General features: G+C 37.2%; 1 protein-coding gene across 4 annotated transcripts; it reads right to left on the bottom strand.

Annotated features, from left to right (window-relative positions):
- Positions 1 to 9,635: 9,635 nt before the first annotated feature.
- CCHR4.PART0H5orf24 (chromosome chr4.part0 C5orf24 homolog) lies at positions 9,636 to 15,869 on the bottom strand. Of its 4 annotated transcripts, none has more exons than XM_044069231.1 (2): positions 15,784 to 15,869; positions 9,636 to 14,112 (listed from the first exon to the last, which is right to left on the bottom strand). In XM_044069231.1, the coding sequence occupies exon 2, from the start codon at positions 14,107 to 14,109 to the stop codon at positions 13,516 to 13,518; it is 594 nt and encodes a 197-aa protein (XP_043925166.1). In that variant the 5' UTR covers positions 14,110 to 14,112; positions 15,784 to 15,869; the 3' UTR covers positions 9,636 to 13,515. The 4 variants fall into 4 exon arrangements, with proteins under 4 accessions (XP_043925166.1, XP_043925165.1, XP_043925162.1 ...); XM_044069230.1 differs by lacking the exon at positions 15,784 to 15,869 and adding an exon at positions 15,464 to 15,650; XM_044069227.1 differs by lacking the exon at positions 15,784 to 15,869 and adding an exon at positions 15,240 to 15,402.
- Between the last annotated feature and the right edge of the window lie 870 nt (positions 15,870 to 16,739).

Consider the following 16,739-nt stretch of genomic DNA (forward strand, 5'->3'; position numbering starts at 1 on the left):
ATTATAGAATGCAAATCCCCTTTTGGAATGTACCTCACAAGACATCTGCAGCAGCTGGAAAGGCCACAAAAGTACCTCACAAAGAGGATTACTGGCCTCAGATACCATACACTGACTGTCTCAAAAAACTCTAGCTTTACTCCGTAGCACCTACTCCGAGGTGATCTCTGCATATCATATAAAGCTATGTCAAACCCAGAACTGTTGGATATGCTACACCTAAAGAAATCCCAATCCCTCCCAGCTACACTCTCTAGGGACCTAAACCTTGTCACCACAATAAGCAGGACATGCTGGAGGAATAGATTCCTGTCCCAGAGACTTCCCATCGAACAAGCTACCCATCTATGTCAAGCAAAGTTACTCATTAGCGCTCAAGAAAAATCTTGATGAGTAGATGGGAAAATACACCCCAGGGATCACTTCTGTGGCTCTGCTCGACAGTGGCACAGGAAAATAACTTTCTTGGGTGGCGTAAGCCTGGGAACCTTGTTGGCTAGGCTTACTTAGGCCTTTGGGCCGATAGCCTAGTACCTACCTACGAACCTATAAAAGAGTGGGCAAATATTGCCAAGTCAAGATGTGTCTGCACATAGGCTCCTACCCAAGAAGGCTGAATACTGTAATTAAATCAAAAGGTGCTTCAACAAAGTATTAGTTTAAGGGTGTGCACACTTATGCAACCTGCTTATTTTTTTCCCCACTATACAGGATATAGGTCACATTAAAGGTGGCTTTGAAATTACTGTGGTCTCAGGGGTGTGTACACTTATATCCACTGTACCTACTTGCCAGGTGTTGCCTCTCAAACCTTTTTAAACCTTGCTCCTCCTGCACACAGCCATACAACCATCACTTCCACTAACAAGTTACTCCAATACTTTTCCTCAAACCTCACTTTTTAAAGAGCACTCTCTTGCATATTTCCCTCTCTTTCCTTCCACTTTTTTGTAATGAACCACTGTGATATTTATGCATTAGATTGTATTCATGACTTCTAATGCATAAATATCACAGTGGTTCATTACAAAAAAAGTGGAAGGAAAGAAAGAGAAATATGCAAGAGAGTGCTCTTTAAAAAGTGAGGTTTGAGGAAAAGTATTGGAGTAACATGTTAGTGGAAGTGATGGTTTAGATAAACATCACTTATCCGCAGTGGTGGTGCTGCGGTAGCGTTGTCGCCTCACAGTACGATGCTGTCCGGTTCGATTCTCAGCTACAGCATCTTCTGCGTGGAGACATGCGTGAATGGGCGTACCTTCGTTAAAGGTTGTGCATCAGGGCTGGTAACTCGGCACGTAAAAATCAACTACCAATCATTAGCGGACCAGAGTTCCGCTGTGGCGACCCCTAACTGGGAAAAGCCGAAAGACAACAACAAAAAAAAAAAGATTGTATTCATGACTTACAAAAAAATACCCATGTATATGTACTGCTGCATTTTGTAAGTCTGTTGCATTTTACTGTGTGTTCTATTTGCATTCACTCTGCAAAACTGTTCAAAGAAACCGTAGGTTTCCCTACTTTTTTTAAATCTTTGCACATGCATTAAACTTGGGAGGTTTTTTTCTCCCTGGGCTTCTACTGAAAAGGTGTGACTTAAGCCCTGATGGACAATTGTAATAAATAAATGGGGACCAGACATGACCAGTTAAGTGCTAGGTCTAATAATTAGGCACAAAGAAAGTGCTTTAAAATCAGGGATGGGGGGGGGGGGGGGACAATTCTCCTACATCTCAAGAAACTCCTTTCACATTATGATGTGGTTCAGTTGAATAGAAAGTGACCAATCATGTTTGCCTGACACACAGCAAGAAAGTCTTCAGCCACACACTGGTAGCAGCCGCATCCATAATGGCAACAATGCTTCTATTGGGTGGAGTACAGAGCTTCTTTCCCCTTAGAAATCCAAAGGGGTGAATCCCTAAACTTCTAACTCCTGACTATTTTTGCTCTCTAATTAAAGACAGACAGGATAAAGGAGGAATACAATGAACAGTCTTCTGGGAAATATTAGAGTCCCTCCCAGACATTTGAGACACTTCAGCACTGGCCCCTGGGAGTAGGTCTTGCTCCAACGGGCACTTTACTTTCATTTACTGCTAGCAACTCCTAATAGCAATAAGCACACAAATTACTGTAAAACTGGCAAGCAGCAAACATGCACAAACACAGCAAGAAAGAACAGCAAGCAGTAGTCTTCAGATTTTATAGATTCATAGGTTAGTACTAGGCTAACTGCCCTTTCAGGCCATTTTAAGCCTAGCCAGTTACCCCATACGAGAATCAAGCCCTGTACCTTATGCCTGTAAGGTAAACACCTTAACAATTATGTCAACCTCCTTCTACCCTACCTGTGTTTTGAACTTTATTCCCTTTTTATGAATATTGTGACAAAATTTCCTCTGCACTGCCCACCTACGTCTCCTCTTTTTAATGTTCTGTTACATATAACCTGCAACCACTCTTCATGAGCATTACCATTTGGGGTACAACTGGCAGTACTTGACTGTTTATTGAGCTTTATTGCATCAGAATAAAGTATATTCCCAATATCCTGAATGCCTTTATAATGGCAGCTTCTGTTCCAGATTCAACTAAAAACTCTACCAGAGCAGGTCTTTCACTTACATTGCCCTATCCCTTTCTCTTTGCCTATACTCGAGATCAATCCCTGATAAGGAAGGCAGTTTCTATCCGGCAGTCCAAATGTCTTCTTTTCCTCTTCTCTTCTATTACCTTTTCTTCTCTAGTTATTTGCTCCCAATACCTTGGTTAACTTGCCAGTTTTCTCAAATAAAATTTGCCCCCGCCTACTCTGTAACCCTAACTGCAGTCCTCCCTATTGGGGAAATCTTTTTCCATTCTCATTTTAGCTTCATTCTTAGAATACTTTCTGCTACTTTATGAATATAATATTATGTATGGCTGTTATTCTCCTTATTGATCTGCATCCAAACTAAGAAAACTAAAACCGATAACCTCCCAGCAGAATTTCTGCAAATTGCAGCAGATGCTATAGCATATCCAGTAGCCATACACAAACAGATCACCATCAGATAATATAGTTCCAGATATTTGGAAAATCTCACACATAATACTTTTACATAAGGGAGGTAACTCAACTGAACTTACTAATTATAGGCCAATTGCCATCCTGTCCCCCTTATCTAAAATTCTAGAGAGGACTACACACATCCAATTCATGGGCTACCTTCACACACAAACTATTATCAAACACTCAACATGGTTTTTCACCCCTCTCACAGCACTACTACAGCCTTCATGTCCTTCACAAATACAGTGAACCACTACAGAAACAAGGGACTATTTGTATCTGCCACATTTTTAGATTTGTCTAAGGCCTTTGACATGGTTAATCACAACAAGCTCATCAGCATCCTCTCCACCATAAATCTCAGTAACTCCACTATCACATGGTTCAGAAGCTACTTATCAGGATGCCAGCAGGCCATCCAATGGCAACAACAACTCTCCCCTCTTCTCACAGTTACCCTAGGAGTTCCACAAGGTTCCATCCTTGGACCTCTACTTTTCACCCTCTTCACCAATCAGCTCCACACCATCACACTACATACCATTGTCATACAATATGCTGATGACTTTAATCTGAGCAGCTTCCTCCTTACATGACCTTCACACCATAACCCAAGACTCCTTTTTAGCCATTGAATCATGGCTCACCAAATCCCAACTCATACCAAACCCCAGCAAAACAAAGCTCCTTATCTTCTCCCCAATCGATCTCTTCCTCCCAAACTTTCTCCATCCTATCCAAAACTACAAGTACTATCACCCCCAACAACCCATACAAAACTGCTGGGCATAGAAATCATGAATAAAGGAAAGTTGTGTAAAATCTTACTATAACCATAGATTTCCTTCTCTTCCATATTGCAGTACTCTACATGTGGGCCCACCCTTCCCCCTCTCCAGCTCGTTGATAATAAAAATACGAAAATGGTGCCCTAGAAGGGGAGCTTGCCAATAAACTAACATGAACTCTACTAAGCATAACAAATCAGAAAATAAATCAATGAAAGGGTCTAAACACACATTTCACCTTTCAGTTAACCACTTCATCAAATCAAGAACTTTATTACACACCACTGGCACCCATTTTGACCTTCTTAATTTTCAGCACTAAAACACTCTCATATGAACATCTTAGCCATTAGTATGAGAACGTGCTGAAAATGTAAAAATTCATGGTTTTAATAGGTGCCAACAGTGTTAAATCAAAAAGGATCTAACCTATTTGCACATCAACAACTTGAAATTAATTAGTTATTTAATGTGAGGAGTTATATAAATGTGTATTTTTGTGGATTGTGTTATCTGATGAAGTCTGAGGACAAAAACGCATTGTATGTTGTCAGCGTTAAAACTTTGTGGATTACTACTTTGTGGTTGGCGACTGCTTTTTCCAAACTTCTGGTTTGGTTATTTGGTTGCTGTTGGAGTTTTTTCCCCTTTTTTCTTGGTTTTTGGTTGTTTTGTTGGGAAATGGAAGATTCGGTTTCCACACCACGATCGCCAAGGGACCGGAGGGATGACCTTGGGGAGACCTAAAAGCTTACTGGGCAACATTCGCAACTTGTGGATTTACTGACACCTATCAGTACTAAACTGGTTACAGTTCTGAGTTCTGCTCTTCCGGGTAACCAGGAAGCATTATGTGATGGCAAACGCTTGGTTGGAGCGGTTGGAACTGTTTCTGGCAAGAGTGACTATAATGGATTCACTAAAGCTAAGGAAAAAGACTTGTTTAATATTTTAGACACTCCTCACTTATTCTCTTCTAAAGAGAATGGCACTAGTAGGATTGATACAAACGGCAATAATGGCACTGGCGGAAATGTTTCCAATTCAAGAAATAAAAGGTGACTTTAATAATCTAAAAGTGGCATCTGGGACTCAAGAGAAGAAATTTCTCGAGTGGCTTAATACTAATTTTAACATCAGTTTTGAGTCTGGTGCAAATAATAGTGTCACTAATGTTCAAGCAATGACACATACAGAAATAACATTAATAAACTAGCCGACGTGTTGGGGAAGTTTAATGCTCTCAAAATTGATAATGAGTACCTAGGGGAGTGTTTAAGAAGGGGAATTGTCCCCAAAGGTTTGAGTGTGTTTAAATTCCCCAGCAACATTGATAACAGTTCTGTTTTCTACAAAGACCTTGTGGAGACTTTTAATAGATGTGGGCTTGAGGTGGTCAAAATTGTTATTACATGTAATGAAACTAGAATAGATGAACTCATTACTGTTATAGAACATTTAAACAACTGTATTACAAATGATTTGTTACATACTGTTGAAGCGGAAAGAAATAAATATTTTGCTATGATGGATAAGATAGATGAACCATGTTCAGTTAATATTAACAGGAAGATTAAAAAAACTGAACAGGGACATCTTGGAGTATAAAGAAAGGCACTGCTATCCTGCACCTAGGAAAAATGGGAGAGGAATAAAGTAAATGTTGAGTGTTTAGACATTGTTGATGAAGTGGGTGACGCCGCCAGTCAAATAGACCCCTTTAGAGTAGCCCCCTCCCCAGTATTCAGAAAGATTAATGAACCAGAGGGCCCCTCAATATTACTATCCACCCCAGGGAGGGGGACACCGTGGGACGATGAAACAGCAATATTTCCACTGACATCAGAGGTATTAAATCAGGACCAAGGGGTAGATGCACCTTTGGAAAATGATCACCCTGTGAGGGTTTTTGATGAAATTACTAGTGAAAACAATATATTTACTTATAGGAATTACAACATTTTTAACTACACTGGTATTGAATTAACGATTGATCATTTTAATTTACTTTCCAGGGGCTTTAAATTCGTGCCATATAAAAAATGTGATATTACTAGGCTGTTACTGGAGTTCAAAATGTTCATCAGACAACTTAATTTGGAAATTATGTTTCAGGGACAAACCAAAACAGATACACAGGCCTGCTTAAAACGTAAAAGTGAATATAATCTACCTATACACCCTCAACTTGAAGAATTTTGAGGTTATAGTGGAGAATGAATTAAGAAAGGTTGTAGGTAAATCTAAAAAATATAAACCCAAATGAAAATGAGAAAATTTTTTAAGTAAATTACAGGAAAACTCGATCAGTGTTATAAAACCTGATAAGGGAGGGGGTACGGTACTTATGGACCAGGTAATTTATGAAGGGAAGATGAATGAAATTTAGGGAGACCACTTTACCTACATTAGGGTTTCTAAGAACGAGATCCATGTGGCATATAAGAAAATAGAGGTAGCCCTAAATTATATGTTGTTGGAAGGACTAATTAATATAGACACCTTCAGATTTTTACATGTTTCTCAACCTAGGATACCTACTATGTCTGGGATTCCCAAGGTCCATAAAAAACAATTAAATCCCCCTCTTAGACCCATAGTGTTGGCTGAGGGCTCAAAAACTATGCCATTAGCAAAATTCTTGGATGTAAAATTTTAAAAACTTTGGAATACGGAGAAAACTATCCTGAAGGATTCGTGGGAATTCCTTCAGGGTATAGATATGAACATGATTTAGGACATCATTTTCATAACAGTGGATATTAAAGATCTATTCACAGTTATTCCTCAAGAAGAGTGGTTTGCTTGGCTTGAAACCTTTTTGGTGGATAAAACTAGAATTTCTAGTGATGACTTGCAGGTTATTTTAAATCTGATGGACATGGTTCTGAAAAATAATTTCATTTATTAAGGTGGCGAATATTTTCAACAGATAAGGGGGGATAGCCATGGGCACTAATTGTGCATCAACCTATGCTAACATTATTTTAGCCTGGTGGGAGAAACAATACATCTTTAATTATAGATTCTGTGATTGTTGGGTTTTATACAGGCGCTTTTATTTTTTGGAATGATTCCAAGGAAAAACTAGAAGAATTTTTGGAAAATCTTAATAGCACCACATCTTTTTTACATTTTACTAGTAATGTCTCCTTTGATAAGGTTGACTTTTTGGATGCAAGTATTATTAAAATTACTGGTGGTATTAAATCAAAAGTCTTCCAAAAGGAGACATTCTCCAATTCATATCTTCATTTTGAGAGTGCCCACCCTTTTTCACAGAGGAAAAAGTATTTTCAAAGGGCAATTGGTTAGGGCTAGTAGGCTCACCTCTCTAGATGATGAATGTCTTTTTCTAAGAAAACTTTTTCTAGAAAGGGGTTACCCAGATGAATTATTGAATGATACCATTTTATACATTAAAAGTCAAAGGGTGTCAAGATTTAGGCCCTTGTTGGGTAAAAGTATCGAGTCAAACTCTAACAATGTTAATATTACGGATAAGTTTCTTAGAGTATTCACCTTGGAATATAATAGTGATTCCCATCGGGTAATAGAGTTGGTTAAAAAGGAATAGGACAGGCTCACCTCTCTCACTGATTTACAGGACATGCAACATAAGCCTTTAAATATTGTTTTTAAAAATGAGAACTAATTTAAAGGAATTAATGGAAAAAAGGAAGCCTGTTCAAAAGGCCAGGAAGCCGGGTATCTACAAATGTGGGGCATGTGCACAGTGTATACACATAATACTGACAAGGTGTGTATCAAAAGTAGGAGTAAATATGTTCATAGTACATGTCACAGTAATTGTAACTCCAGTGGGTTGGTATATCTGGTATCCTGTGAGGCATGTTGTGCCTTTTATATAGGGAAGACTGAAAGACGCCTGAAAAGGCGGATCTATGAACATTTTTATGATACAAGTAAAACTAATAAGAATGCCCTGTATAAACACACATAGGAATGTGCCAAAGCAACTTTTTTTGTACTGGAGGTTGTTCCCAAAGACATTTGGGAGGTTTGTGGGAAACCAGTCTTGAATATAGGGAGCTATATTGGCAGGTATTTTTGGATGCAGGAAGGCACCCTGGTCTGAATGAAAGTATTTCACTTGCACCATTATTAAAACTAAGAGCAGCCAAATTATAAAGGCATTATTAAAACTAAGAGCAGCCAAATTAAAGGATTTTTTTTCCTATCAGCCACTAGAGGGTAGCATTGTAAGTTTTTACATATTTATTCTTTTAACTGTGTTAAAAGGTGAATTTTTTTACAATACATACATTATATATTTTTTTTTCTTTCTTTTACATACATTTATCGTATAATACATATTTTTTAATGTGATATTTAATGTTAAACAGTTTTAATATGTTTTTAAGTTGTATTTGTCCTTGCGTATTTATTCCATTAATTGATGCAAAAGTTTTATTGGTTAATTAGTTAATTATTTAATGTGAGGAGTTACACAAGCATGTGTATTTTTGTGGATTGTGTTACCTGATGAAGTCGGAGGACGAAAACGCATTGTGTGTTGTCAGCGTCAATAAAACTTTGTGGATTACTACTTCGTGGTTGGAGACTGCTTTTTCAAAACTCCTGGTTTGGTTATTAAATCAAAGAGGATCTAACCTATTTGCACATCAACTTGAAATGGAACTTTGCTGCAGAGAAATACTGTCAAAATAGCATGGAGCCATTTTGATAAATGACAAGTTTAATGCATAAGTGAACAGATCTGAATGGCCAGATCTGCCTGGCATCAAGAATTATGTGCAATGAGGAAGGGATAAGACAGCCAGGGAATATTTTACAGGCAAAAGTACTCACTGGTGTGAATACTAAAAGCAACAGGTGAAACACCTACATCTGCTAGACTACAAAAAACCCTCCGCCCCCAAACCAAGAGTCTTAGTCAAACCACAGTACCCTTTCCCTACATTCTGCAACACGTAGAGAGATGCCAGGCTTCCTCTTACACATGGAAACTGTGTCAACTGCCATTTAACATAAGCACAGTCAAGAAAAGAAGCCCGCCACATCCACACTTACAAATTCAGTTTTTGTAAAGAGATGTGGAATTCAGATTACCTTATTTTTTGATAATCACTAACATCTTGTCAACAAGGTATTTCCTCCATTTACAAGGGGAAACTACTTACTTTCATGAGATTCACTACTCATCTGTTCTTCTATAGCCACAACAAACATCACATTGGTCTGCTCCAGTTGTTTTTAAAAACACTGCTCCCACTACTTACAGTTTAGCTTAATGGAAACCATCAGGATTTTTTCATTTCTATTAAAAAAAAAAAAAAAATTAAGAGAACAGTTTACTGGTTAGAGCACATAATTTATTCCATAGTAAGCAAAGTTCTTATACAAGTCACAGAAGGTGCATTTCATGTGCAAGTAAAACTAAAACTGCAGACCATAGCAGATGGAAGGGGTAGGTGCAACCTAAAATGTAACACTATCTCAGAAACAGCTATTCAAAAAACATTACTGTTTTTAGTTCAGCAACAGTAGCACAAGAATGCTGATATGCAGTCGTAGGTGTTCTAGGAAAAAGTCTGGCATTATGCATTACAGCTCTGCCCACTGAATTACCCTTTCAAGAGACCAACATTTATAAAATTTGTCTGCCTTTTTTGTTTAGTAATCTACCTTGACCAGAAACCCTCTGCCTAATGCACACAATCAAAACACAAAACTGTGTTACTCTTCCTACAATGCACAGGACAAGCAAAAACCATTCATACAATTTCAAATAATGAATCACAAAGTTTTCTTTGATGCTGTGAACTTTACTAATAAATAGTATACAATGAAGCGAGTACAGATTATAACTGTCAACCACCAACAATAGCAAACACTGCAGCTTGTGTTGCCCTTGATGGGGTTGTTAACAAGACATGGAACACATTACAAATTAAAAACATCTGACAACTTTCATTACCATGGAGTACAGTAACCTTGCATCAGCAGTACAGTACATTTTCGTATAACCAGATTTTTGTAGGTAACAAAAGTACAAAAGTTGATCAAAAAGGTCATAACGTCCATTAAGTTACTAATTAAAATAAGGGAAATATACAAGTAACACAATTTATCTACACAATTTACAAAATCACTTGAAAAAAATGACAAATCAGTTTCCTTTTTGCCATCAGGGTGCCATACAAAATTACATTTACATGCCATACTAGGTTGAATTTGTGGCTCCAGCAGTTTGGCAAACAGATTAAACCAGGCTTAAAGTACATACAATTGCAATGGATGCACAAAACTCTTTTCAAAGTTGACAATCCCCAAACAAAAAAGGGCAGTGTTAAATGAAAATGCATTAGTCTTATCTGCCGCTCCAAGAAGGCTTCAAGTCTTTGAAAGCTTTACTCAAATATTACTTATGACTGTTCCTTGAATGTCAGTGTTACTGAACTTTACACAATGCTGTGAAGCAGTGTATAGTGAACACATGAAATGGTAATGCTTCAGCTACACACAATCCTCCATTTCAGTTTCAGATTCTAGCTTTGGTTAAAAAAAATCTGTTGGGTCCTCTGATCAGACAGCACACAACTCCAAAAGCTTTGTTTTTTTTTTTCTTCCAGTAACACAAGAACAGAGTTAAACACAGATGCAACATTTGACTCATTTCTACACAACAGTGAAGTAGGCCCTTTCTTAGGAATGTTAACAAGAGAAGATAAAAAGACCACAATTTCATAGGAAACAAACATGGTATAAAACCCCACAGCTTCTGAATTCTTCTGTTACAAAAATACTTAGAACTCCAGCATTCTTCACACTGTATACCTTTTAGTTTTTATAAAGGGTGAAGGGGGAAATTAGTATTCATAGCACAAACAAATGTACTGGCCTCAAAGCACATACAAAAGTAAAATCATAAAATTATGACTCGGCAAAATATAGGTCTCATTTTTAAGAAAGAAACTACTGTCTTCTCAAGTACCCAAGACTAAATTAAGCCCATTATGTAATTTAAAACAACAGTGCACAAACAAGCCACAATGGGAAACCATTTGTTACTTTAAAAAGTATTTAAGAATTAGAACTTTAGCATAGATGCTCAACAGTCACACTACAGTATGCTTGGAGAAAAAAAAATGTTGATGCAGGTATGTAAATTTTATATTGCAGTTCATTCTCAAACTGTTTATAGATTTATTATTTACAAGCTGATACCCTTCAGAACGCCTGAAAGTAATTTGGGTATAAAATGCTTTACCATTCATGTTACGACATGTGACTACTTTATTTCTGGGAAGGGGTTACACACAAAAAGGTACTGTCTAAAGTACACAGAGATATGTCAAAGCAAAATTACTAAAGACAATCGCTGAAAAGATCACAATAGTATACAACATTGTGTTTTAAAGTAGCCACATCATAAACTACACAGCAAGATGGACACAAAACTAGACAATCTCAGTAATGAACAATGGGGTGACAACATTTCAACAAGCCAATTACAAAAGGAACCTACATTAATTTTTTGTTAAGCAGGGGAACAAAACTTTCAGAGCAATGTCTGCAAAGTAATCATCCCAAATACCATGCAAATCCTTAGCAGCAAGTTCAAAATAAAAGAATCAAACTACAACTGTACAAAGATGAATGCGAAATAAGCAGTACACATGACTATTTCCAAAACTAACAATTTATGACCTGCAGTTCTCCATCATAAACAAGGTGTTTCAAGTTAAGGAAAAAAAGACCTGGTTCAATGAATTTAGAACAGTGGCCAGAACGTGATTACTAAAACCAAACAATGCAGAGAAACTCATTGCAGGACAACTTAACATACAAATGGCTAATATGAGTTTCTTAACTTCAAGTAAATCGATTTACAAAACCCTCCTAAAACAGCAAAATACTGGGAAGCACCAAAATAAAACAATACCCAATAGATTTAGTGGCTCAGAAATAAAGATATTTAAAAACAATAGATAAGGCAGTATCAAATGCATTCTGACTATGGATGTATTAGATCTACTTGCAGCAAAGATGTTTGGTAAACAGGTCTGTCAAATTTGCACACAATTCTTCACAATTTAAAACTCAAGCCCAGAACAAAGAAACATGTTGTAATGGCAGTAAAGAGGATTACACAAAAATGATTTGATAGGTAAAAATTTCCAGTGAGACAAGTGGAAAAAAAACACCACCAATGCAGGAAGGTGTGTGTGCACACTAAGAGGAACACCAATAAACACTTAGGAAAAATATTAGACAATTTGATAAAGAATCACAACTAAGAGACTGCATTTAATATTACTATTGGTATCCTACAAATGCTGCAGAAAAAGAGTAGCCATGTTATATTATCAACCTCAGGCACCACTCCAAAGTGCAACTTCCATCTGCAAAAAGTTTACAACTACGACAAATACCAGGGTATGGATTTTTTTTACTTTCAAAACGTCAGCTTACTAATACACAAGAACCTAGACCCTAACACTCCAGTTCATGCTATAAACACAGAAGAAACAACTGCTCACTACTACATCCATGAATTATGCAAATAATAGGAGTCAGCCAATGATTAAACCAACAATAGAGACTCACAATCCAAATCAAATGTTTTTCTCCTTTGGAACCTCTAATCTTAGCAGCATCAACTTTTATAAAAAATTCACTTAAGACAATCCTATTAGAAAAACAAATGAAACACTTACTGTAGTAAAAGATTAAACTTCCAAATACAAGACACGAACTAATACTACACAGCCATTCAACAGCACAGTCTCCTTACTACTTTATATAGATAATGATTGCTTGTGTGAAACCAACACAACCAAAAACTTACATAAACAAGTTTAAAGCTCAAGTAAAAGATTGTGCCCCTTTGTCGCATACTAAGCAAGGAAAAGACAAATCAGTGTAGTACATCCAACAATCTAAGCATAACCCACATTTTCAGGCTTTTAAGATAAAGCAAAAATATTTACTGCAGCTACATTATACACAAAATGGCATGAATGCTCAAATAAAATCTGTTCTGTGAATCTGCTGGGGAGCCCACACTACCAAAGTTATAATTAATATAAATCATTTTAGTATAGCACCTTTCCATACAACTATGAAATGTTACTTCCAATAAAGACCATGAAAAAACACACGAGAATAAATACTTTATTTGGGATAGTACAGTTCTTTAACAGCTGTGGTTTTATAAGAATATTTACTGTAATGTAACAGAATAAAAAGTCTGCACATCTTTTTCAGCAGTAAAGGTCCAGGAGAATTCATCTGTCTTCATTTCATGACAAAATCAGAAACTTCAGTTCCTTCCAGAAAGGGCATAAAAGCAAAACATACAAGAAAACAGATCTGTACGTGTGAAGACACAGAGCACCAAACACTCTTCTCCTTGGCTCCTAGTTACAGAAGACTTTTCTCCTTGGATCCCACAATCTGCTATGTAGGTGAGCTGCCTTAATCCATACATACCTGTATACAGAGAGCTCTGCAACATTTCCCCGATGTTCACTAGTAAATTTATAAATATGCAGCGCCACTGAATGAAGACCCAGGTTAAGATCTTAAGCATCCAAAACATATTTATCAAAAGAGGAATAAAAAGAAAAACTCGATTTACTGATTCTTCAATAAAACTTCGCATCTGAGGTAAACACAACACTAAGTAGAAAAAATCTGTTCCTCATTTGTTTCTTTGTCTTTGTCAACCTCTTCACTGATAGCAGCACGCAGTGCTCGGCTGCGAAGCATGCTGTATGGAAAAGCTGCACTACTACAACTATAGCCCATACTTGCAATGCGGGCTATAGTAGCTTTAATACTACCTGGAGGCCTTCCGGGGCTCACTTTATATCCTGCTGCCTTAGTAGTACCTAAAGGCCTGCCAGGGCTTGTTTTAAAGCCAGCTGCTTTAGTGGTTCCAAGTGGACGACCAGTACTGGTTCTATACCCTGCAGACTTTGTGGTCCCAGAGGGTCTGCCTCGTCTACCAGACCTGCAAAGATTTTTCTTTTTCTTGAGATCTTCTTTCTTATCAGTACCTCTGCCACTTGGAATCTGCAAGTTTGATTCAGTCAGAGTTTCTTGTTGCTGCTGGCAAGCCACTGGTTTGTGGCTAGCTGTGTTAATAAATTTGTTTTCCTGCATGGAGCACAAGTCCAAGTGATCAGTGTTTGTCACACTATCTTCATTTAGGCAAGCTGACTTTTCTGTCCCACTGAAGTTAGTATCACTGCCAGCAATAGGATGCATCATTTTCTACCAAAATAAAGAAAGACATATTAACTTCTCACTTGGTTAAACAATTACCAGATTAGTCTGATTTTAATTATATTTCTACATAATTGAGTCTACGTTTTAACCAAGTAATAAATTAATACACATCAACATATATTCAGCCTTCTAACGTACACACAGCATACAGAATACATTTCTCAGATAATTACCTTTTAACAAAGAGCTTACTGCTGTACAGTACTGCATGCAAAGGTTACATCAAATCATGAAACAGTACAAAGACCGAGGTTTCTAGAAACAGTATCTACGGCTAGTGTTTAAATATTTATGACAAAAATGTAGGAAGAGAACATGCACCATGAAAAATTCAACATTCGAAGATTATTAAGCCAACTTTACACTGCACAGTATGCAACTGCAGATGTTAAAGCTTTTATCTGCTAAACAGTTCGATACATGCAAAACACACCTTTTTGTCATTAAGAAATATCTTTAAAAAAAGAGACCACATCTGACGTCCCCGTGACAAAAATGAGATGCGTCGTGCCACAACTTTCTTGTGCGGTATATATATTTTTTTTCCAATTCACCCTAATAAAGTTTATTTGGTTTAAGCAGCACGTTATTTCATGGCGGATATACGACACTTGGTAGGAAAACCGGGTCTTAAAAAATTGGTGGGGTGGCCTTTAACAAACGGATTTTAGCAGCAGTTGCAACGTTAGCTCGTGCAAAACCAACGGCAGATGACTGCATTATGTGACAAAGTGACAGCATCAAAAGGCTGCCAATAGTTCATACGGTGCACGTTTGTCTACTCAGTTCGGAAGGGAACGTTTAAGCTATCATGTACAGTCGAAAATAAAGGCGCTATTGTTTTCCTACTGAGTGGATGAATTAGCTTTTCAGCACCCGCCCCTCCCCCAACAGTAGACTACAGGTCTGTCAGGGCAGAAAGAACAATAAAATAGTACATGCCAAGTACAATTCTAAGGTACAAATTAAACAAATACAGGATAATATTTTCCCACCGATCCCATAAAGGAGGAAACCGAAAGGTTCAGCAATTCACCGGCCCCAAGGATTAACCCTTAAGTAAATTAGGCTTTCTAAAATTAATGGTTAAGAAAAATACACATCCACATTACCTTCGAACATTTACTTAATACAGGTTCAAAATTTTCTGCCATCAAAGTGAATCGAACTGTTAACAGTTCACAGGTTAATCTTCATGCAGTACTTTTACAGAAGAAAGGCGGCCATTTCTATAAAACATTAATATACCAGAAGTGCACACAGCGCAAGCGCAATGGCCCTGTCGGGAACTGCAGCAGCACCAGTGCACAAAATAAACAATTAAATTTTAATTTACCGTATTTGTTCGATTAGGCGCATGTAATGTTTCATCTTTGTCATGTAATAAGAAAACGTTGTTCTTGTAGTTTTAATCAGTATGTAATACAGAGTTAAACTAGCTGGTTACCAAACAGTAATAAGCATTAACAGTACGTCCTCCACACAGACACATTCGCCTTAACTTGGGCACCCACAGTCCACAACTGAATTTGCTGTTCCTGGGATTAGACAGTTTTCTATAGGCCGTGCCAACATACCAACTTCCTTTTACAGTGTTAGCAAAATCAAACAACTGAATGGCAGTTAAATAATTAAAAATGTATAAATCGCACACACCTGTGTATACGTACAACGTATTTGTACGTGTAAAATGTGTGTAACACAGGAAGATAAAGATTTCTAACATACTGCAGCTTCCAACGGCAGCCAACACACAAAAATCTACCTTAATGCCCTATAAATCTTTTTCAGTAACTGTATAGTTTTATACAATCATATCTCTTCTCGAAGAGCAACTATTGCAAACCGTACCATGCTCATTAATCTACTAATTACTGCTGTCTCTCTCATCATCAGGGTTGCTAGATACTTAGCAAAAAAACAGTCCAATCAACTCCAAAGACCAGTCCAATGTACATCTTCATATCCCCAGAAGTAAATAAGAACAAAATGTCATAAATCAGCTATAATTATGCATGTCTTCATATCCCCAAAATTAAGAACAAAATGCCATAAATCAGCTATAATTAAAGTCATAATAAACCTTATTGTAACAAGAGCCTGCACATACTGACAATGTGATAAAACTAATTGTGAAATATATCATGAATTACTAATAATTAATCGTAATTACCTGATATTTATCTGTAACTGCAAAATATTAGTCAGGTAGAACATCATCATCATTATCATCAGTCGAATAAATGTTCGAATTGAATGTACTCAGCATTGCTGTTGTTGGGATAAATCCATTGCAACAGATCCCTTTGTGCTTCATGTAGCTTCAAATGCATAACAAAGCTTCTAGCATGCCTTACTGCATTCTGTTTCTCAGTTTCGTTTTAATCAGATTAATTTCAGAGAAAGTTCTTTATACAGCTGCATTACTGAAAGGCATCGTCAACACACTCAAGACAAAATTTTCCAGCTTTAGAAAGTCAAAATCCCCTGAAGCATCCTTGTGATTTGCTACGGTTATCCAAAAACTGCTCAAAGTCGTTATTGCTGAAGTTTGGCCACAACATTGTGCCGATTTGCAACCACTGCTGCTCCAGAGCTCCCAAATTCCCTTT

This window comes from Protopterus annectens, chromosome 4.part0, assembly GCF_019279795.1.
Source record: "Protopterus annectens isolate FY-2018-M chromosome 4.part0, PAN1.0, whole genome shotgun sequence".
Taxonomy (NCBI): Eukaryota; Metazoa; Chordata; order Ceratodontiformes; family Protopteridae; genus Protopterus; species Protopterus annectens.